This window comes from Engystomops pustulosus, chromosome 11 (assembly GCF_040894005.1).
Source record: "Engystomops pustulosus chromosome 11, aEngPut4.maternal, whole genome shotgun sequence".
Classification (NCBI taxonomy): domain Eukaryota; kingdom Metazoa; phylum Chordata; class Amphibia; order Anura; family Leptodactylidae; genus Engystomops; species Engystomops pustulosus.
In genome coordinates this window covers 38061621-38086517 of record NC_092421.1, presented here as the reverse complement: position 1 = coordinate 38086517, position 24897 = coordinate 38061621, and the positions used below count along the sequence as shown (strand labels likewise).

Sequence of the window (24897 nt, the reverse complement as noted above, 5' to 3'; positions counted from 1 at the left end):
GCCTCATGACCTGGAATGGAGGAGGTATTATTAGTGAAGTTCCCTGTAGGAAGAGATGTCAGTTACAGTAAAGGGGACATTCTGAGGTGGGGAGAGCTTGACTTTAGATCTCAAACTCTCTTCTTCTGTAACTATATGTAAGCTATTGTAGGCGGGGCTTCCGGGGCGCGCGCCGTAGGGCCCCCACCATCTTGCCCCCGCTAGGGGCCCTAATCAGATGATAATGTCTGATAGTCAGTCAGACATTTCTATGTTTCAAATGTGCGGCCGCGCTCTTGCTGTTGCGATGCACTGCAGGCATGCTGCAGCACAAGTCTCCCAGCGAAAGACAGACAGGTCACACACACCTCCCAGACTGGACCCACACTAGTGTCTACAATGGAGACGCTGAAGGTGGGAAGACCTGGGAAGGGGCGGAGCCTCCCAGAAAGTCTCCTCGTAGACACAAGGAGTTTTCACTTGGAGAAAAGTCATGGTGTCTGCATATCCATATGTATGGAGGTGAGGGGGCCTGACAGAAAAGGATGATCTGATGATTGAAGTAGTAGAAAATGAGTTAGATATATAGATGTATTTCTAGGGTGAGGCGGCTGTACAGGTGGTCCCCTACTTAAGAACACTCGACTTACAGACGACCCCTGTTCCCATTACAGCAAAAAATTAAAAATCACCGGGGCAAAAAAATTTTTGGGTGGAGCTACAATTCTAAAATATACCAGTTCCAATTTACGTACAAATTCAACTTAGAAACATCCTATACGTAACCCGGAGACTGCCTGTATATATATGTATTCCTGGTAGGGTTGGTGGCTGTGTAATAGATGTATTACTCGGAGGGCTGTGGCTGTATAATAGTTTTATTACTGGGGGGTTGGTGGCAGTATAATAGATGCATTACTGGGGGATTGAGGGCTGTATAATAGATTTATTATTGGGGGTGAGGTAGACTGTATTACTGGAGGGGGGAGCTGGTGGCTGTATAATTTATTACTGGGGGTTGGCAGCAGTATAATAGATGTATTACTTGGGGGTTGGCAGCAGTATAATAGATGTATTACTTGGGGGTTGGTGGCTATATATAGATGTATTACTGGGAGGTTGGCGGATTTATGTAGATGTATTACTGGGGGTTGGCGGGTGTATGTAGATGTACTACTGGGGGGTTGGCGGCTGTATATAGATGTATTACTGGGGGGTTGGCAGCTGTGTATAGATGTATTACTGGAGTGTTTGTGGTTGTATGTAGATTTATTACTGGGGTTTGGTGGCTGTAAATAGATTTATGACTAGGGTTTGGTGGCTGTATAAAGATGCATTACTGTGGGAATGGCAGTCCTATAAATTTGATTTGTTACTCGGGGGATAGTTAGAAGGATGATGTATATGTATTCTACATTCAGTGGGGGCCTTCACCAGATTTTGCACCCAGGGGCCCCCACCAACCTTAATCTGCCCCTGATTAAACAACACTGCTAGTGGGTTGTCCAGTAAGTTCATACATTTTTTTCTACTTTTTCCTTTCCATTATTTTCCACTTATCTTATTCTTTTTAGGTCTAACAAGATTAATAAATATATTTTTATTATCACAATTTTATGTTTACGTTGTCAATTTTTGAATTTGAGATATTCATAATATGTTATTACATTGTTTTTCAAATAAATAAATACAAATACAAGAAGATTTTCATGACGATCACGATATAGAATATTAGAAATAAACACTTCGTTCACAAGCCTTATCTCCAGTTATTTCCTGTGTTTGCTGTATTGCGTTCCATATGCTGTGCAAATAGATAGCATAGGGTGATAACGTCTACAGCTTATATTTCCATTTCCTAAAAGAAAAAGCCTGAATATAATCAAATGTTTTATTCTACTTGTTGCTGCCTTTATTATTATTTTTTTTCATATTGTAACCAATTCTTGAAGGCCATAATAAAAGAATAAATGAATTTAAAAGGCATTTCCCTTCTCTACCTTTCCTTTAACCTTGTGGCCTCCATCATCTCAGGTGCAGATGTTTCATTCCATGCTTCATTGAGTGCAAATGTCTCTGGGTCAAAGAATACAACCCAATGAGAGTTGACCTTTGTTAGAAAACACGACTCTCTCGTTATTGGAACAAGTAACACTTGAGTATTTATGGTATTGATTGATTATTTTCATTTTCTTTATAAAGAGAAAGTTATAAAGTTATTTAAATTGTAACAATTTCTATGTTTTCTTTAGGTGGTGAATCTGTGGCTAATTCAGTGGCTATGCGGATTGTGATGGGAAGCTGGTGGCTCTTCACACTTATTGTGTGTTCTTCTTACACAGCAAATCTTGCAGCATTCTTAACTGTATCAAGGATGGACAACCCCATAAGGTAAACTTGATCTTAAGATGCTTAGAAATGATTTCTTACCCTCAGAGCTTAAAGTTGCTGAATATTAGCAGAAGTGTCATACAATTGTAGTCTGCTTAAGACACAGAAAATGTCTCCAAATCAATTTCTGATCTAAAATTGATGTTATCTGTACAGCTCTCCAACATCGTAGTTTCTGTTATCTATAGAGTATAAATGAAAATTATTTTAAAAATCAAAACAATGTGGAGCAGCATGTGCAAAAATGTTGGAGGGTGCTAGACCAGTAAGGCTGCCTGGCCTTTCCAAAATAAAGGCAAAAAAATTCATGTGAGGTAGCACTCCAGTGAAGACTTGCATTTATTCCATCAAAAAGTTATATAGCTAATCAATGTTTCACCTTTCCATAAAAGCATTGTTCAGAACTTTTACCCAAAGGTCATGCTAGACTATGCTCTTTCACAGAATCTCAGTTTTTACAAGTAGAAAAAATAAGTAATGTGCCACAGATTTTTGTTTTTTTAAAGATCAATATGAAGTATTTTTAGCCTATAAATATACCTAAATTTACCCAGTAGAGCTGCACTGTTGGACTGGGATATCTAGGGTCCTATATTTTTGTTTTTCTGTAGTAACTTTCTTCCTATAAACTTACTTGGACTGTCATTATCCTAGCATCCCTTATGAAAGCTTAGTGACTCTCTCTTGCCTTAAATAAGGTCCTATTAGCTCTGTGAGGGAGACAGAGACAGGGAAACAAGACCAAACAACAACAAGACTTAGGCCCCTTCCACACTTGCGTTGCAGATCACGTCAGAGTTTGATCAGGGTGCGATCAGTGTTTGGTCAGTGAAAAACGCACATTTTGCATCAGAGTGCAATCAGTTTTCAGTCAGAGTTTGTTCAGTGTCTCAGTTTTTCACGCGCGTTTTCAATGCAATTTCAAGGCGTTTTTCACGCGCGGAAAATGCGCGTGAAATGGACTCAGGACTGGGCTCTATGCATCTGCATAGACTTGTATGGTGCGTTTTTCACGCGCATGACTTGCAAAAATAGAGCATTTCGAGATTTAAACGCGCGTAAAAAAAAACACGCGTGTGTGCGTGAAGAGAAATGCAAGTCTGAAAAGACCCATTGGTTACAATGGGTCAGAGTGCAATGCAAGTTCTGCGCGTCAAAAGCACACGCAGAAAACGTGTGTGAAAAACACAAGAGTGAAAGGGGCCTTAGGCAGTAGAATAATGCTGGAAGGTGGTTAGTAAATTGGGTCTCGCAACAGGCTGAAAAACCATGAGCCCTAGAAAAAAATTATACTGCTTGGCTAGAAACTGCTTCTTGGTCACCTAATTTATTCACATTATACTAAAGTTATCGAATAATCTATCTATATTTCTACATGCATAACATGGTTGAAAAGTACAGGGAGTATTGTCTGCCATGCACTTCTCAAGTAGGGCCTAGGCCCCCAAGGGAATTCACCTTTTTGGGCCAGTTGGAGCCTAAGAAATGGAAATGGCTCTAAACCGAGTGGACACACTTTTAAGCAGTAAGGCCAATCATAACAAGGCTGTAAGATATATAGATGTGGCAATGCCTTGACACAGAGCCATGAAACAGTGTGGCATACTATATAACTATTTCAGTGGCTTTTGTTGTAACTAAAGTATAGAAGCTATGTTTAGTTTTGCTACCTCTGTTATTCAATAGTAATAATATTCTACCATATATTTCTCTTCATCTGTTTGGACATCAGCTTCTGTTAGCCACCTGTGTTCTCCTTGCAATCAAAATTGATTCTCTCGACAATTCTTCTCACATGAGATGGAACAGATAGGAGGTCTATACAAAGAAATTTGTGAGGAAGAGCCTGTTGTCTGCCGGTATCTTACATCAGTAATAGCTTTATTGTACGGGACACTTTTCTGTATTGTACAATGGATGCATTACAAGTGCGCACAATCATATGGCATTTTTTTCTATTTTTACTTCTTATTGTCATAGTTTTTCAGCTTCATCAATCATATTTTATTTGTTTATTATTCTAGCCAGGTTTTAATAACGGCTAATTGATGTTACATACATGGCTTATCTTGTCATATTGGATTTAGATAGCATTTAATAGAGCACGCAACTTAACTGGTAAAAACAGATTCTTGGACTCGAGCTTGGCTGATAGCGTGAAAGGCGATATGCTTTCAATAACACAGTGATAAAGTAGCCTCACAATTGGAATCCAGGCACCAGCAACACTTTTTTTTCTGTCGGAAAGCAATCTATCTATGATTGGAGAGGCAAGAGTAAGGAGACTGAAAAATCAGATATCCCACAGGGCTGACTTGCGTACATCTTTTACACTACTGCTGTGCCTGGGCTCCAGGTACAGCTGTGCTGTCTGGAAGCAATGTGAATCCATAGAGATGTGTAACTTTTTACATCATCTTCTATTACTGACTACTAACAATGACCATAGATTGTGTTCTACATGACAGACGCATTCCCAAAAAGCAATAAATCTTTATATAGAGCTCTTTTATATTACAAATGATATATCTGCAATATTATCTATGAAATATACTGTTTAGAATGGAAATTGATGTTTATACGAAGGTACACTGAGGTATGTAAAGCTCAAGCTTCTCGGCGGAGCACTGCATGCTCTACATCAAGTTGGTAAGGGCAATAGACACAACTCATAAAATGTATAAAAGTCAGATATTGAGGTCAGAAAAACTTCAACATCCAAGGTGTCATTGCCACCAATCACTTCTTTCTCCCTTTTCCTAATCTTCCATTAGAAGTTGGTTAAATTCTCCTGCACACAATTGTGGGCAGGGCGTGGAAAGAGGCCCATATTTTGGTCTGATCCAATGGACTGCAGACATCACAGCTTTTTCAGGCATCTAGGGTTATTTCACTCTGCAGCTCGTCAGGGAGTGTTCACACATTCAGTTTTTAGATGAAGCTTTTGATGTCCAAACCAGGAGTTTCCTTCCTTTGACTGGAATTCTGTGCTTGTAAACAGAGGCTGCATAGCTGATGGATCATTGACAACACTTGACTGTTACAGTTTATCCCTGGTGTGGGGGTTGTTCAGCTGAGGGCACTAATAAGCTGCAGCAGAAGCACACTATAGTCCCATTTGCTAGAAGAGACCACAAGGGAAGGCGTGTACTCCACTGGACCAGAGCAAAGGTAAAAACAGAGATCCTCATTGTTTATTTATAGAAGCCCTGACCAATAGGGGATTATAGTGTAAGTAGTTTGGTCAGTATTCTGGGGCCCAAGCCTTCTAGGAAGCCAATTACCTCCTAAAACTACCCACTAAATCGTTGAAGATCTGTTCCTGCTCTCAATAATCATGTATACAAGAGCCATTTCAGGATTTTTTAGGTCTTCCAAAGGTCCTGAAACTGCAGATTGAAAGCATGTAGTAAGGACACATTCTCTATTGATTGATTCTAGTCCCATATGTAAGAAATGAATTCCAGACTTCAAGGGGCTATAATATTAATGCAGCCCAGGGCCCATGGCAGTCTTAAGCGCATAAGCTGCTTGCCGCTGTCTTGAGCAGTGAGCACCTGAGTGGTTCACGCCTTCTGCCGCCTCCCTGCGAATGCAAAAGGAGAAAAGCTGCGCATGTCTATTGAGGCAGAGGAAGTTGCAGAACGCTCAGATGCTTACTATTCATTACAGTGGCTTATACATATGTGATTTCGGTGAGATGGCCAAGTGACACATCGGAAAGGGAGAGTGGAATGAGGAGGAATTGATGACGTGCTGAGGAAGCGGCTGCTAGACTCAAGCGTCCGACTCGCTTGAGGCAGAGAATCAAAGTTCATTTTCTCCACTTGTGACCATCGATCAAGGCCATAAGACACTATGAGAGCCTCTCTAATGCTAATTGTTTTCAAACAGCGGTGACCAGATCCTTTTAACATGATATTTAATGCTATTTATTACATTTTTGTATGAAACGTTTGTATGAAAATCTTTTTTACAGCACTATGAAAATGTTTCCATCCTCGATCAGAAACGCATGTAGGCATGAATGATGTCACACGATAACACATATGAGTCCATAAATCCACATTTAGATTTCATCTTCCTAACAGGCATTTAATTTCAAGCACTTGCAAAATCAAGCCACATTACCTTTCTATTTGAATGATTGAAGTATAAGAGCAGTTAAAATTTTATTGCTCCGCTCATTTAGGTGTGACTCGATAACCGTAAAATATAAACCGGTAAGTGACATAACCATTTATTGCTGGAAAAATTGCACTCATCTGTATCAGAGGTTAAATGGAAACTTACACAAGATAAAAACCAGATAGAAGGATCACTCTTTGTTTCTAAAGTATCTTTACACAGAATCTATAATATATTGGTATAGAATAAAAATGAAAGTATATTCAAACAATTATTTGTGTTATGAAGGATTCCACTAGCAAAGCAAAAAAAAAAAAAATGTGTATATATATATATATATAAAACTCCAGAAAAGTAAGCAGCACTCCAAAACAGCAATGGTTAAGTGATGAAAAAAGTGTTTCTTTTATTCCATGCTTCAAAGTACAGTGAAGTACAGCGACGTTTCGGCTCCAAGGAAAAAAAAAAGGCTCCTTGGAGCCGAAACGTCGCTGTACTTCACTGTACTTTGAAGCATGGAATAAAAGAAACACTTTTTTCATCACTTAACCATTGCTGTTTTGGAGTGCTGCTTACTTTTCTGGAGTTTGCTATTGAAGGACCTGGGGCCTGGTCCCTGTGAGCGTGCACCCACTGCCCCTAGTGGACTTTACTTGAAGTGTGCTGTTTTTTGCATTTCCTGAAGTATATATATATATATATATATATATATATATATATATATATATTTAACTTTTTAATTGCTACCAGTGGTATAAAATTCCAGCTGCTGGTGCACACCACCACTCAGTTGCCGCCACTTGTACTGGGATCGTTGCTTCAGATGACATCATGTTATTGACAATCTCAAGAAAATTGGTGAGGTGAATGTGCCGCAGGTATTTAAATTCTGCCCTTGGATTTGTCGGCTGCCATTTGCAGGAATGATGTGCTTGTCCATCCATGTGACTGCTGCAGCAGGTCAGTGGCCACAAGAAGGGAAGCATGAGACGAATTTTGTTCAGTTTTGGTAAATTTTATTGTTGCAGCAAAGCCGTTTAACCACTACTGTGCATGTATAGAGGATGTCAACACAATTACATATATACATAAATGTATAAGAGCAGTAACAATTACCACCAGTCACTAAAGATTGATGTAACCAAAAGCTACTCTACACAAGAAGGTAATTATATTAGAACTGCCACATGATAGGCCCTATCATATAGTTGGCAGGGAAGAACACATACTATCATACACAAAAATTATGAAATATTTAAAATAATCAATTTCTGTATTTCATTAGACACCTTTTTTGTTTTAGTAAAATTATTCATTTTTTTTTTTTTAAATAATAATGACGGTATAGCAATTCCATTGGGCTCTACTGCCCTCTCCAGTCTAATGCACTTATCAGAGTTATAATATATGTACTTAACTTTATTGATTCATATTTTGATTCCTATTCTAACTTTCAATGTCATGTTAGAAATAGATGTGTGCTTCAACAGGACAAAGGAGGACAAATTGGACAAATTGGAATTTCATGAAAGTTTGATTCTGCTTGATCTTAGTTTTCCTAGCAGTTTATAATCCAGAAGTTCCAAGGCTCAGAGCTTGTGACAGCCATGTTTGGCTTTTTGGAGCTCCTTCTGGCAAGGTTTGGCATTTTGTCCCACCCACGGCAGGATCTCAAAAAGGGGCTTGGTAAGAACAATGGGGCAATGCTATGGTTCTGTGGCTCAGTTCTGTGTCTTCCTGCTTCCAAACTTCCAGAAAGGTTGCCACCTTGAAGAGCATCACTAGCCACTTTTTGAGAGCCGCCCGATCTTGGCATAAATTTTGCTGTGACTTGGCCTAAGCACCAGGCCATGGCAGAAAGGGCTCCAGTTGGTCACAGCTTCCACAACCTCCCAGTCTGGACTGATTTGATTGGGGCCTGAATAGATCATTTAAAAAATATAGGCAAATCAATTAAATCATTTTTTTGAGGAATTTTTTGTTTTTGTCAAATGTGTTTTTATCTTTTTCGATATAATTTTCCACCATTATCATAAGGATTGTTTTCATAGCATAATTTGGTTGTACACTCCTCTTATTTTTGGTGTCTTCTTAGGTTCAACTTTTTCAGATGCCAGTCTGAAAATATTTGTTGTCCCGATTTTAAACAGCTTTAGAATATTTGCCTTGTAGGTTCCATGATGTAAGCCACAGATGTAACAAACTAATGAATGTTCTATTATTCATCTCTCCAAATTTAACTTTCCAACTGGAATTGATTTCGGAGTGTTTTTTATGTAGTATTTAGTTCTGTGTCTCATTTGTCATGGTCCCTTGGGTTGCATGACTACAGATAACATATGAGTTGTTCATAATTTTCTTAATCAGAGACCATCAACATCTGATGAATAGTGGTCCAATAACCAATCCCCATGTGGATTTTCTGTTTGGCCTTGGTTAAACACTGTAAATGGATCCAGAAACAGATGGCTTAATTCTCAGCACAGTAGCTATGTGCCATAACTGCACACTTAGCTCCCTCTTGATCAGACACTGATAACATAAACTAAGGGTAAGGTTTAAAGGATATGAACCCAAGGATAACCTTATGTTACATCCAGATATATACGGCCCCAAGAACAAAATATGCTGTTTAGAGCCACTCATCAAGCTAGAAGAACTTTTACACTTCTTAGCCCGCAGGCAGAAAGGAAGATCTGAGTTCTGGTTCCTATGTGATATGGGTTTTAAGAATGACTCTCGAAGATCATTCCAATTATTGATATGCTTGTACAAATGGTCAATTACTTAGCTCTTGGCAATTACTGCTTTATATCACAGAGTAAATTACAGCTGATGCCCATTTTAATATAAGGTCAAATGGCTGAGCTGAACATTTTCTAGCTTCTGGCTATGAAATTCTCAGATGCAAAGAATTTTATGATTCTCAGGTTGCAAGATCGTTCTGTCTATTAATTAAGTGGCATGCTGTAAAAGAGTGCAAATGAGAAGAATTTATAAAAAAAGTTTTAATAATGGTTAAGTAGGTTTACTCTACCTTTTATACATGATAGTTGAATAGCACTTGAACTTAAATGGAATGTATTATCAATAGAGATGAGCGAACATGCTCGTCCGAGCTTGATGCTCGGTCGAGCATTAGGGTACTCGAAACTGCTCGTTACTCGGACGAATACTTCGCCCGCTCGAGAAAATGGCAGCTCCCGCCGTTTTGCTTTTTGGCGGCCAGAAACAGAGCCAATCACAAGCCAGGAGACTCTGCACTCCACCCAGCATGACGTGGTACCCTTACACGTCGATAGCAGTGGTTGGCTGGCCAGATCAGGTGACCCTGGGATAGACTAGCTGCTGGCCGCGCTGCTCGGATCATTCTGTCTCTGGATGCCGCTAGGGAGAGAGCTGCTGCTGCTCAGGGAAAGCGTTAGGGTGTTCTATTAGCTTACTGTTAGGCAGGAGTGATTCTCAAAGAACCCAACAGCCCTTCTTAGGGCTACAATAACGTTCTACTTTTTTTATTTTAATTTGCATATTTTACCATTTTGTGAGGAATTAGCAGGGGGACTTGCTACCGTTGTGTTTAGCTCTTAGTGGCACACATATCCATAGCAAAGACCGAAGTGGGAAAATTCAGTAGGGGTTGGATTTCTATTAGGCAATAACTCAGTGTCATCTCATCTGGCATAGTACTGTGCTTCCTTTGATACTTGGCTAGAAAATAGCCATAGGAGAATACAAACAGCTTCTTGAAGCCTACAGTAGCGTTCTATATATTTGATTTCTGGTTGATCTGCTGGTGGCTGTAGTTTCTGCAGTGCATGTACTTGCCAATTCTGAGCAATTTGTAGTGAGACTTGCGACCGCTGTGTTCTGCGCTTAGTGGCGCACATATCCATAGCAAAGGCTGAAGTGGCAAAATTCAGTAGGGGTTGGATTTCTATTAGGCAATAACTCAGTGTCATCTCATCTGGCATAGTACTGTGCTTCCTTTGATACTTGGCTAGAAAATAGCCATAGGAGAATACAAACAGCTTCTTGAAGCCTACAGTAGCGTTCTATATATTTGATTTCTGGTTGATCTGCTGGTGGCTGTAGTTTCTGCAGTGCATGTACTTGCCAATTCTGAGCAATTTGTAGTGGGACTTGCGACCGCTGTGTTCTGCGCTTAGTGGCGCACATATCCATAGCAAAGGCCGAAGTGGCAAAATTCAGTAGGGGTTGGATTTCTATTAGGCAATAACTCAGTGTCATCTCATCCGGCATAGTACTGTGCTTCCTTTGATACTTGGCTAGAAAATAGCCATAGGAGAATACAAACAGCTTCTTGAAGCCTACAGTAGCGTTCTATATATTTGATTTCTGGTTGATCTGCTGGTGGCTGTAGTTTCTGCAGTGCATGTACTTGCCAATTCTGAGCAATTTGTAGTGAGACTTGCGACCGCTGTGTTCTGCGCTTAGTGGCGCACATATCCATAGCAAAGGCTGAAGTGGCAAAATTCAGTAGGGGTTGGATTTCTATTAGGCAATAACTCAGTGTCATCTCATCCGGCATAGTACTGTGCTTCCTTTGATACTTGGCTAGAAAATAGCCATAGGAGAATACAAACAGCTTCTTGATCTTGAAGCCTACAGTAGCGTTCTATATATTTGATTTCTGGTTGATCTGCTGGTGGCTGTAGTTTCTGCAGTGCATGTACTTGCCAATTCTGAGCAATTTGTAGTGGGACTTGCGACCGCTGTGTTCTGCGCTTAGTGGCGCACATATCCATAGCAAAGGCCGAAGTGGCAAAATTCAGTAGGGGTTGGATTTCTATTAGGCAATAACTCAGTGTCATCTCATCCGGCATAGTACTGTGCTTCCTTTGATACTTGGCTAGAAAATAGCCATAGGAGAATACAAACAGCTTCTTGATCTTGAAGCCTACAGTAGCGTTCTATATATTTGATTTCTGGTTGATCTGCTGGTGGCTGTAGTTTCTGCAGTGCATGTACTTGCCAATTCTGAGCAATTTGTAGTGGGACTTGCGACCGCTGTGTTCTGCGCTTAGTGGCGCACATATCCATAGCAAAGGCCGAAGTGGCAAAATTCAGTAGGGGTTGGATTTCTATTAGGCAATAACTCAGTGTCATCTCATCTGGCATAGTACTGTGCTTCCTTTGATACTTGGCTAGAAAATAGCCATAGCAATAGGATAGCATTGTTTGGTTTTAAAAACTCAAAAAAAAACAAAAAACACAAAAAAAAAAAAAAAACACAAAAAAAAACAAAAAAAAGTAAAAAAAAAAATAAAGTTATAACTCTCATTTTAAAAATGTTTAACCCGAGGGCTAGGGGTAGAGGACGAGGGCGGGGACGTGGGCGTCCAACTACTGCAGGGGTCAGAGGCCGTGGTCCTGGGCGGGGTGAGACACCACCTGCTGATGAGGGAGCAGGGGAACGCCGCAGAGCTACACTCCCTAGGTTCATGTCTGAAGTTACTGGGACTCGTGGTAGAGCACTGTTGAGGCCAGAACAGTGCGAACAGGTGATGTCGTGGATTGCTGACAATGCTTCGAGCAATTTGTCCACCACCAGTCAGTCTTCCACGCAGTCCACCCATGTCACCGAAATCGCCACTCCTCCAGCTCCTGCACCTCAGCCTCCTCCCCCCCAGTCTGCCCCCTCCCAGGAAAATTTGGCATTTGAACCGGCATACTCTGAGGAACTGTTTTCTGGACCCTTCCCACAGTCACAAACCACTTGTCCGGTTGCTGCTGAGCAATTTTCCGATGCCCAGGTTTTCCACCAGTCACAGTCTGTGGGTGATGATGACCTTCTTGACGTAGTGGAAGTGTGTAAAGAGGTGTCCGACGATGAGGAGACACGGTTGTCAGACAGTGGGGAAGTTGTTGTCAGGGCAGGAAGTCCGAGGGGGGAGCAGACTGAGGGATCGGAGGATGATGAGGTGACAGACCCAAGCTGGGTTGAGAGGCCGGGTGAACACAGTGCTTCTGAGACGGAGGAGAGTCCTCGACCTGAACAGGTTGGAAGAGGCAGTGGTGGGGCCAGACGGAGAGGCAGGGCCAGAGCTGGTGCATCAGCGCCACTGTCAACTAGTGAAGCTCCCGTGGTGAGGGCTCTTGCGGCGAGGGCTAGATCTTCAGAAGTGTGGAGGTTCTTTAAGGAAACACCGGATGACCGACGGACTGTGGTGTGCAACATTTGCCAAACCAGGCTCAGCAGGGGTTCCACCACTACTAGCTTAACTACCACCAGTATGCGCAGGCATATGAATGCTAAGCACCCCACTCAGTGGCAACAAGCCCGTTCACCTCCGGCCGTGCACACCACTGCTCCTTCCCCTGTGTCAGCTGCTAGTCAGCCCCCTGCCCAGGACCCTGGCACAAAAACCCCATCGTCGCCTCCACGATCCTCCACAGCATCCACCAGCGTTCAGCTCTCCATACCCCAGACGCTGGAGCGGAAACGCAAATATAGTGCAACCCACCCGCACGCCCAAGCCCTTAATGTGCACATCTCCAGATTGCTTAGCCTGGAGATGCTGCCCTATAGGCTAGTAGAGACCGAGGCCTTTCGCAACCTCATGGCGGCGGCCGCCCCTCGGTATTCGGTCCCCAGCCGCCACTACTTTTCCCGATGTGCCGTCCCAGCCCTGCACCAGCACGTGTCAGACAACATCATCCGTGCCCTGACCAACGCCGTTTCTGACAAGGTCCACCTGACCACGGACACGCGGACGAGTGCTGCCGGGCAGGGCCACTATATATCGCTGACGGCACATTGGGTTAACTTGGTGGAGGCTGGGACCGAGTCTGACCCTGGGGCTGCTCATATACTGCCGACGCCGAGGATTGCGGGGCCTACCTCGGTCCAGGTGTTTCAGGCCTACTATGCCTCCTCCTCCTCCCACCCCTCCTCCACCTCCTCCTCCGAACTACCATCCGTGGGCACGGCGCCATCAGTCGGTAGCTCTAGGCACAGCAGCAGTGCCGTCGCTAAGCGACAGCAGGCGGTGCTCAAACTGCTGAGCCTAGGCGACAAAAGGCACACCGCCCAAGAGCTATTACAGGGCATCACGGCGCAGACTGATCTGTGGCTGGCACCGCTGAACCTCAAGCCGGGAATGGTTGTGTGTGACAACGGCCGTAACCTGGTGGCGGCTCTGCAACTCGGCAGACTGACACATGTGCCATGCCTGGCCCATGTGTTAAATCTGATAGTGCAGCGTTTCCTCAAGACATACCCCAATCTGTCTGATTTGCTCACGAAGGTGCGCCGCATCTGTGCGCATTTCAGGAAGTCCAGCCCAGATGCTGCCACTCTCAGGGCAGCGCAGCGCCGCCTCCAACTGCCCGCTCACCGACTGTTGTGCGACGTGCCCACGAGGTGGAATTCAACACTGACCATGTTATCCAGAGTTTACCAGCAGCGCAGAGCGATTGTAGACTGCCAGATGTCAACTTCCACCAGAACTGGTAGTCAGGTCAGTCAACTTCCTCAAGTCTACAATGAGGAGTGGACGTGGATGTCTGATATCTGTCAGGTGCTGAGTAACTTTGAGGAGTCAACACAGATGGTCAGTGGCGATGCCGCCATCATCAGCCTCACCATCCCGCTGCTTGGCCTGTTGAAAAACTCTCTGGTCAGCATGAAGTCGGAAGCTTTGCGCTCGTCACAAGAGACGGGGGAAGAATATTCCCTTGTTGATAGCCAAAGCACCCTGAGGTCTGTTTCTCAGCGCATATCGGAGGAGGTGGAGGTGGAGGAGGATGAGGAGGAAGAGGAGGAGAATGTTGGCGAGACACAAGAGGGGACCATTGTTGAGTCCTTCACTGTTCAGCGTGTATGGGCAGAAGAAGAGGAGTTGGAGGAGTTGGAGGAGGAGGAAATGGACAGTCAGGCCAGTGAGGGGAGTGAATTCTTACGCGTTGGTACTCTGGCGCATATGGCAGATTTCATGCTAGGCTGCCTATCCCGTGACCCTCGCGTTCAAAGAATTTATTCCAGCACCGATTACTGGGTGTTCACTCTCCTGGACCCACGGTACAAGCAAAATCTTCCCACTCTCATCCCTGGAGAGGAAAGGAGTGTGAGAATGCATGAATACCAGCAGGCCCTGGTGCACAAGCTGAAACAGTATTTCCCTTCTGACAGCGCTAGCGGCAGAGTGCGTAGTTCTGCGGGACAAGTAGCGAGGGAGAGTAGGCGAGCAGGCAGCTTGTCCAGCACTGGCAAGGGTACGCTTTACAAGGCTTTTGCCAGCTTTATGTCACCCCAGCAAGACACTGTCACCTGTCCCCAGTCTCGGCAGAGTAGGGCTGATCTTTACAGAAAGATGGTGAGGGAGTACGTAGCTGACCATACCATCGTCCTAAATGATCACACAGCTCCCTACAACTACTGGGTTTCAAAGCTGGACATGTGGCACGAACTGGCGCTGTACGCCTTGGAGGTTCTTGCCTGCCCTGCCGCTAGCGTCTTGTCCGAGCGGGTTTGCAGTGCAGCTGGTGGCATCATCACCGATAAGCGTACACGCCTGTCGACTGACAGCGCTGACAGGCTGACGCTTATTAAAATGAATAAAGGCTGGATTTCTCAGAATTTCCAATCTCCACCAGGTGAAGGAAGCTCAACCTGAATAATTGATCCACTCCTCCTCCTCCTCCTCATTTTCCTCCTTCTCCTCCTCTTTGTACAGTAAAGCAGAGGAAAATGGCTATTTTTTGACAGGGCCCACTGGCTCTTGCTATAGTACTTCATGCATTTAATTTTTCTGGAGGGCCACCTACCCGGTCCTCTGTTTGAAACAATTTTTGTGAGTGCCACATACAGGCACTCAATCTATTCCATTTTTCTGGAGGGCCACCTACCCGGTCCTCTGTTTTAAAAAATTTTTGGGACTGCCACATACAGGCACTCAATCTATTCCATTTTACTGCAGGGCCACCTACCTGCTCCTCTGGTTTGAACAATTTTTGGGACTGCCACATACAGGCACTCAATCTATTCCATTTTACTGGAGGGCCACCTACCTGCTCCTCTGGTTTGAAACATTTTTGGGACTGCCACATACAGGCACTCAATCTATTCCATTTTACTGCAGGGCCACCTACCTGCTCCTCTGGTTTGAACAATTTTTGGGACTGCCACATACAGGCACTCAATCTATTCCATTTTACTGGAGGGCCACCTACCTGCTCCTCTGGTTTGAAACATTTTTGGGACTGCCACATACAGGCACTCAATCTATTCCATTTTACTGCAGGGCCACCTACCTGCTCCTCTGGTTTGAACAATTTTTGGGACTGCCACATACAGGCACTCAATCTATTCCATTTTACTGGAGGGCCACCTACCTGCTCCTCTGGTTTGAAACATTTTTGGGACTGCCACATACAGGCACTCAATCTATTCCATTTTACTGCAGGGCCACCTACCTGCTCCTCTGGTTTGAACAATTTTTGGGACTGCCACATACAGGCACTCAATCTATTCCATTTTACTGGAGGGCCACCTACCTGCTCCTCTGGTTTGAAACATTTTTGGGACTGCCACATACAGGCACTCAATCTATTCCATTTTACTGCAGGGCCACCTACCTGCTCCTCTGGTTTGAACAATTTTTGGGACTGCCACATACAGGCACTCAATCTATTCCATTTTACTGCAGGGCCACCTACCTGCTCCTCTGGTTTGAACAATTTTTGGGACTGCCACATACAGGCACTCAATCTATTCCATTTTACTGCAGGGCCACCTACCTGCTCCTCTGGTTTGAACAATTTTTGGGACTGCCACATACAGGCACTCAATCTATTCCATTTTACTGCAGGGCCACCTACCTGCTCCTCTGGTTTGAACAATTTTTGGGACTGCCACATACAGGCACTCAATCTATTCCATTTTACTGGAGGGCCACCTACCTGCTCCTCTGGTTTGAAACATTTTTGGGACTGCCACATACAGGCACTCAATCTATTCCATTTTACTGCAGGGCCACCTACCTGCTGCTCTGGTTTGAACAATTTTTGGGACTGCCACATACAGGCACTCAATCTATTCCATTTTACTGCAGGGCCACCTACCTGCTCCTCTGGTTTGAACAATTTTTGGGACTGCCACATACAGGCACTCAATCTATTCCATTTTACTGCAGGGCCACCTACCTGCTCCTCTGGTTTGAACAATTTTTGGGACTGCCACATACAGGCACTCAATCTATTCCATTTTACTGCAGGGCCACCTACCTGCTCCTCTGGTTTGAACAATTTTTGGGACTGCCACATACAGGCACTCAATCTATTCCATTTTACTGCAGGGCCACCTACCTGCTCCTCTGGTTTGAACAATTTTTGGGACTGCCACATACAGGCACTATCCAAATTAAATTGTCTCCATAGCAGCCTCCACACGTTGTCTCCATTGCTACCTCCAAAAGTCGTCCATATAGCTGCCTCCATACATCGTCCCTTTATCAAACGAGGTGTGTCAGGCAGAAATTTGGGTTGTTTTCATGGATTCCACATCAAAGTTGTTAACTTTGTCACCACCCTGCTGTGTAATCCCCAAAATATACTGGCAAACTTTTACCATTTAGGGATATTATTTCAGCGCTTCTTGCGCATCTGTTTACATTCCCCTCACCCGGCATATCCTAAACTTATAAGAACGCTACTACACTTGATCTTATACAAAAGGTTCTTAGAAGTGCTGTTTGGGGAGTAGCCTAGAGACAGGGGCTTGGATTGGCGAAAGCTCGCCTGGCAGCGGAACACCAGCTCCATGCGCATCATGCGCTTCTTGCGCATCTGTTTACATTCCCCTCACCCGCCATATCCCAAACTTATAAGAACGCTACTACACTTAACTTGGTGCAGGCTGGGACCGAGTCTGACCCTGGGGCTGGTCATATACTGCCGACGCAGAGAATTGCGGGGCCTACCTCGGTCCAGGTCTCAAAGGCCTACTATACCTCCTCCCACCCCTCCTCCACCTCCTCCTCCTCCGAATTACCATCCGTGGGCATGGCGCCATCAGTCGGTAGCTCTAGGCACAGCAGCAGTGCCGTCGCTAAGCGACAGCAGGCGGTGCTGAAACTGCTGAGCCTAGGCGATAAAAGGCACACCGCCCAAGAGCTATTACAGGGCATTCCACATCAAAGTTGTTAACTTTGTCGCCACCCTGCTGTGTAATCCCCAAAATATACTTGCAAACTTTTACCATTTAGGGATATTATTTCAGCGCTTCTTGCGCATCTGTTTACATTCCCCTCACCCGGCATATCCTAAACTTATAAGAACGCTACTACACTTGATCTTATACAAAAGGTTCTTAGAAGTGCTGTTTGGGGAGTAGCCTAGAGACAGGGGCTTGGATTGGCGAAAGCTCGCCTGGCAGCGGAGCGCCAGCTCCATGCCAAGATCCAACTAACATAGTTTTAACTGCAGCACCTTTAATCTACTACTAGTTCACTGCCTCCATACATGGTCCCCTTATCAAACGAGCTGTGTCAGGCAGAATTTTGGGTTGTTTTCATGGCTTCCATGTTAACTTTGTCGCCACCCTGCTGTGTAATCCACAAAATATACTGGCAAACTTTTATCATGTACCGATATTATTTGAGCGCTTCTTGCTCACCTCCTTTGGTTCCTCTCTGCCACCCATTGGTTTGAAGCCTGAGTCCATTTAGGGTATGTCGCCATGCCACTCTCTAGCCTGCTGCCGCTGCCTCTGCATGCCGTCCCCTATAGTGTCAGGGTCAATTATTGGATGTTTTAGATGCTATCTAGCTTCATTCTGTCACTCTGTCATGGCCATGCTGTTGCCCATAATTTTGGCATAATGGTGCGATTATGCAGCCTCAGAGGCATCCATGCATGCTGCCCCTGCTGTTTCCTGTCCATTTCCGTGGTGTTTCCATCCTTTTCTGAGGTTCCCAGGTGTTTGGCCAAGCTTCCCTGTGCAGAGCCTTGGTCCCCTTGAAAAATGCTCGAGTCTCCCATTGACTTCAATGGGGTTCGTTATTCGAGACGAGCACTCGAGCATCGGGAAAAGTTCGTCTCGAATAACGAGTACCCGAGCATTTTAGTGTTCGCTCATCTCTAATTATCAATTTTCAATTGTGCGAGGTAAAACAGATGACAAAACATTTCACTTTTATCTAATCTGTTTTGATTTTAGATTGTAGCTACTATCATGTTTGAGCCTTTTTCACAGCATTTTTTTATAGTAGTAGTAGCACTTACTATTGAGGTTTTCAGGAGGCCAAGGGAGGTCTATGGAGTTTTCAATACAGTCTTTGCGTGGTGAGTGGAGTAGATAAGTCATATTGTCAGTAATGGGCATCAGTGATGGTCATTTCCATAGGTTGTTTTTTGCTATTGTAATCCTGCCAGTCTTGTCTGTGATGTAAATGAAATTAATTCTGTGTAGAAAACATCTACAGTTTGTTTGACTAGTGGCCTTGATAAAAACTGTAGGATATAGTAATTTTATTTAAGGAAATCTATCCTCAAAATCCATCATAGTAACCCAGGGACTCTTACTCATAGACCCAGGCACTGTGACTGTCATCATCTTACATTTGTTATGCATTGCCTCCTTCTTTCTAAAGACAACTTTTAGAATTATGCTAATGAGCCAGAATGTCTCTGGGGGTTGTTACCAGAGGCCCTCTGTTTTTCAGATTCACCGACTGTTACCCTGCTTCCCCACTATGTGCTAAAACTTCTGCTACATCGATGAGATTACATCAGACAGAGAGTGGGGGTAAATGGTGAGAATGCAGAGTAGGAGGGGGAGACAATGTAATACCCTGTGATGCTGCAGCACATAGGGGCTCTGGCAATACCACTTCTGACCAATTGGCATAATTTTAATAAATATAAAAAACAAACTACCACAGTCACAGTGCCTGGATCTAAATAAATGTTGATGGTTTATTATACTTGTTTATGATGGTTGATTTCTTTTAATTATAGAAAGTAAAATAGATATATATTTAAAGGAAATTAGAAATTATGCTAATCAATCTGTGGGACTCTGGCCTTCATAGCTGTTAATTGAGTCAAGAGCGACTCAGGTTAATTTACATAATTGTTTAATTTTGTAGACCAGGGAATAAGAACCTAAAAGAAGAACCCCAGAGGGGACACACGCCTGTATGTAAGTGTGCTTGGTTTACAATCCTTCAACCTGGTGGTAGATAAAAAAAATAAATAATCAATCATTCAAAAATATGTTAAACATACAAACTTGGCTTGAAAAAAAAATTATATTTCTCTGACACATTTCTTGTTATAAAAAACTAGTTTTAATAGCAGTTCTCATAAAATGTATCTATATCTGCCGACTTTTCATGCTCTTGTTGTTAATCATTCATACATGGCCAGTGACACATGTACAATAACTTCATTATACAATAAAGTTAATGCCATATTTAAATATAGACTGACAGTAACACTGGCAGGCATTCTGCACTGGGCATCAGGATCAAATGACAGACCCAACTGGTTTTTTGATGCATTGAGAGCTGAACTACTTGGCTTTGTCACTCGACCTTGATGCCCATGGTCTTTGACAGTGTATTATGTTAGTACTGGCTCAGTGAGCTGTAGAAAGCTCTTTATGAATAAAATTGTTAATATTACAAAAGCCAGTTTTCGGTGACGAATTGTAAATATTTAGCCAAATTGTTGCTTATACGGTATATGTAACATTGGGAAGGTTTAGGGTAGAGATGAGCGAACATGCTCGTCCGAGCTTGATGCTCGGTCGAGCATTAGGGTACTCGAAACTGCTCGTTACTCGGACGAATACTTCGCCCGCTCGAGAAAATGGCAGCTCCCGCCGTTTTGCTTTTTGGCGGCCAGAAACAGAGCCAATCACAAGCCAGGAGACTCTGCACTCCACCCAGCATGACGTGGTACCCTTACACGTCGATAGCAGTGGTTGGCTGGCCAGATCAGGTGACCCTGGGATAGACTAGCCGCTGGCCGCGCTGCTCGGATCATTCTGTCTCTGGATGCCGCTAGGGAGAGAGCTGCTGCTGGTCAGGGAAAGCGTTAGGGTGTTCTATTAGCTTACTGTTAGGCAGGAGTGATTCTCAAAGAACCCAACAGCCCTTCTTAGGGCTACAATAACGTTCTACTTTTTTAATTTTAATTTGCATCTTTTACCATTTTGTGAGGAATTAGCAGGGGGACTTGCTACCGTTGTGTTTAGCTCTTAGTGGCACACATATCCATAGCAAAGACCGAAGTGGGAAAATTCAGTAGGGGTTGGATTTCTATTAGGCAATAACTCAGTGTCATCTCATCTGGCATAGTAGTGTGCTTCCTTTGATACTTGGCTAGAAAATAGCCATAGGAGAATACAAACAGCTTCTTGAAGCCTACAGTAGCGTTCTATATATTTGATTTCTGGTTGATCTGCTGGTGGCTGTAGTTTCTGCAGTGCATGTACTTGCCAATTCTGAGCAATTTGTAGTGAGACTTGCGACCGCTGTGTTCTGCGCTTAGTGGCGCACATATCCATAGCAAAGGCCGAAGTGGCAAAATTCAGTAGGGGTTGGATTTCTATTAGGCAATAACTCAGTGTCATCTCATCTGGCATAGTAGTGTGCTTCCTTTGATACTTGGCTAGAAAATAGCCATAGGAGAATACAAACAGCTTCTTGAAGCCTACAGTAGCGTTCTATATATTTGATTTCTGGTTGATCTGCTGGTGGCTGTAGTTTCTGCAGTGCATGTACTTGCCAATTCTGAGCAATTTGTAGTGAGACTTGCGACCGCTGTGTTCTGCGCTTAGTGGCGCACATATCCATAGCAAAGGCCGAAGTGGCAAAATTCAGTAGGGGTTGGATTTCTATTAGGCAATAACTCAGTGTCATCTCATCTGGCATAGTAGTGTGCTTCCTTTGATACTTGGCTAGAAAATAGCCATAGGAGAATACAAACAGCTTCTTGAAGCCTACAGTAGCGTTCTATATATTTGATTTCTGGTTGATCTGCTGGTGGCTGTAGTTTCTGCAGTGCATGTACTTGCCAATTCTGAGCAATTTGTAGTGAGACTTGCGACCGCTGTGTTCTGCGCTTAGTGGCGCACATATCCATAGCAAAGGCCGAAGTGGCAAAATTCAGTAGGGGTTGGATTTCTATTAGGCAATAACTCAGTGTCATCTCATCTGGCATAGTAGTGTGCTTCCTTTGATACTTGGCTAGAAAATAGCCAGAGGAGAATACAAACAGCTTCTTGAAGCCTACAGTAGCGTTCTATATATTTGATTTCTGGTTGATCTGCTGGTGGCTGTAGTTTCTGCAGTGCATGTACTTGCCAATTCTGAGCAATTTGTAGTGAGACTTGCGACCGCTGTGTTCTGCGCTTAGTGGCGCACATATCCATAGCAAAGGCCGAAGTGGCAAAATTCAGTAGGGGTTGGATTTCTATTAGGCAATAACTCAGTGTCATCTCATCTGGCATAGTAGTGTGCTTCCTTTGATACTTGGCTAGAAAATAGCCAGAGGAGAATACAAACAGCTTCTTGAAGCCTACAGTAGCGTTCTATATATTTGATTTCTGGTTGATCTGCTGTTGGCTGTAGTTTCTGCAGTGCATGTACTTGCCAATTCTGAGCAATTTGTAGTGAGACTTGCGACCGCTGTGTTCTGCGCTTAGTGGCGCACATATCCATAGCAAAGGCCGAAGTGGCAAAATTCAGTAGGGGTTGGATTTCTATTAGGCAATAACTCAGTGTCATCTCATCTGGCATAGTAGTGTGCTTCCTTTGATACTTGGCTAGAAAATAGCCATAGCAATAGGATAGGATTGTTTGGTTTTAAAAACTCAAAAAAAAACAAAAAACACAAAAAAAAAAAAAAAACACAAAAAAACACCAAAAAAAACAAAAAGAAGTAAAAAAAAAAAAAAAAGTTATAACTCTCATTTTAAAAATGTTTAACCCGAGGGCTAGGGGTAGAGGATGAGGGCGGGGACGTGGGCGTCCAACTACTGCAGGGGTCAGAGGCCGTGGTCCTGGGCGGGGTGAGACACCACCTGCTGATGAGGGAGCAGGGGAACGCCGCAGAGCTACACTCCCTAGGTTCATGTCTGAAGTTACTGGGACTCGTGGTAGAGCACTGTTGAGGCCAGAACAGTGCGAACAGGTGATGTCGTGGATTGCTGACAATGCTTCGAGCAATTTGTCCACCACCAGTCAGTCTTCCACGCAGTCCACCCATGTCACCGAAATCCCCACTCCTCCAGCTCCTGCACCTCAGCCTCCTCCCCCCCAGTCTGCCCCCTCCCAGGAAAATTTGGCATTTGAACCGGCATACTCTGAGGAACTGTTTTCTGGACCCTTCCCACAGTCACAAACCACTTGTCCGGTTGCTGCTGAGCAATTTTCCGATGCCCAGGTTTTCCACCAGTCACAGTCTGTGGGTGATGATGACCTTCTTGACGTAGTGGAAGTGTGTAAAGAGGTGTCCGACGATGAGGAGACACGGTTGTCAGACAGTGGGGAAGTTGTTGTCAGGGCAGGAAGTCCGAGGGGGGAGCAGACTGAGGGATCGGAGGATGATGAGGTGACAGACCCAAGCTGGGTTGAGAGGCCGGGTGAACACAGTGCTTCTGAGACGGAGGAGAGTCCTCGACCTGAACAGGTTGGAAGAGGCAGTGGTGGGGCCAGACGGAGAGGCAGGGCCAGAGCTGGTGCATCAGCGCCACTGTCAACTAGTGAAGCTCCCGTGGTGAGGGCTCTTGCGGCGAGGGCTAGATCTTCAGAAGTGTGGAGGTTCTTTAAGGAAACACCGGATGACCGACGGACTGTGGTGTGCAACATTTGCCAAACCAGGCTCAGCAGGGGTTCCACCACTACTAGCTTAACTACCACCAGTATGCGCAGGCATATGAATGCTAAGCACCCCACTCAGTGGCAACAAGCCCGTTCACCTCCGGCCGTGCACACCACTGCTCCTTCCCCTGTGTCAGCTGCTAGTCAGCCCCCTGCCCAGGACCCTGGCACAAAAACCCCATCGTCGCCTCCACGATCCTCCACAGCATCCACCAGCGTTCAGCTCTCCATACCCCAGACGCTGGAGCGGAAACGCAAATATAGTGCAACCCACCCGCACGCCCAAGCCCTTAATGTGCACATCTCCAGATTGCTTAGCCTGGAGATGCTGCCCTATAGGCTAGTAGAGACCGAGGCCTTTCGCAACCTCATGGCGGCGGCCGACCCTCGGTATTCGGTCCCCAGCCGCCACTACTTTTCCCGATGTGCCGTCCCAGCCCTGCACCAGCACGTGTCAGACAACATCATCCGTGCCCTGACCAACGCCGTTTCTGACAAGGTCCACCTGACCACGGACACGTGGACGAGTGCTGCCGGGCAGGGCCACTATATATCGCTGACGGCACATTGGGTTAACTTGGTGGAGGCTGGGACCGAGTCTGACCCTGGGGCTGCTCATATACTGCCGACGCCGAGGATTGCGGGGCCTACCTCGGTCCAGGTGTTTCAGGCCTACTATGCCTCCTCCTCCTCCCACCCCTCCTCCACCTCCTCCTCCGAACTACCATCCGTGGGCACGGCGCCATCAGTCGGTAGCTCTAGGCACAGCAGCAGTGCCGTCGCTAAGCGACAGCAGGCGGTGCTCAAACTGCTGAGCCTAGGCGACAAAAGGCACACCGGCCAAGAGCTATTACAGGGCATCACGGCGCAGACTGATCTGTGGCTGGCACCGCTGAACCTCAAGCCGGGAATGGTTGTGTGTGACAACGGCCGTAACCTGGTGGCGGCTCTGCAACTCGGCAGACTGACACATGTGCCATGCCTGGCCCATGTGTTAAATCTGATAGTGCAGCGTTTCCTCAAGACATACCCCAATCTGTCTGATTTGCTCACGAAGGTGCGCCGCATCTGTGCGCATTTCAGGAAGTCCAGCCCAGATGCTGCCACTCTCAGGGCAGCGCAGCGCCGCCTCCAACTGCCCGCTCACCGACTGTTGTGCGACGTGCCCACGAGGTGGAATTCAACACTGACCATGTTATCCAGAGTTTACCAGCAGCGCAGAGCGATTGTAGACTGCCAGATGTCAACTTCCACCAGAACTGGTAGTCAGGTCAGTCAGCTTCCTCAAGTCTACAATGAGGAGTGGACGTGGATGTCTGATATCTGTCAGGTGCTGAGTAACTTTGAGGAGTCAACACAGATGGTCAGTGGCGATGCCGCCATCATCAGCCTCACCATCCCGCTGCTTGGCCTGTTGAAAAACTCTCTGGTCAGCATGAAGTCGGAAGCTTTGCGCTCGTCACAAGAGACGGGGGAAGAATATTCCCTTGTTGATAGCCAAAGCACCCTGAGGTCTGTTTCTCAGCGCATATCGGAGGAGGTGGAGGTG

At 44.9% G+C, this 24897-nt stretch overlaps 1 protein-coding gene across 7 annotated transcripts in view; it reads left to right on the top strand.

Moving 5' to 3' along the window:
- The window catches only part of GRID1 (glutamate ionotropic receptor delta type subunit 1), a 1020611-nt gene that overhangs the window by 930893 nt on the left and 64821 nt on the right, over positions 1-24897 (top strand). For all 7 annotated transcript variants that reach the window (XM_072131335.1, XM_072131336.1, XM_072131338.1 and 4 more), the window contains one exon: positions 2232-2370. In XM_072131335.1, coding sequence (XP_071987436.1) covers positions 2232-2370 — 139 coding nt within the window. The remainder of the gene's footprint in view (positions 1-2231; positions 2371-24897) is intronic.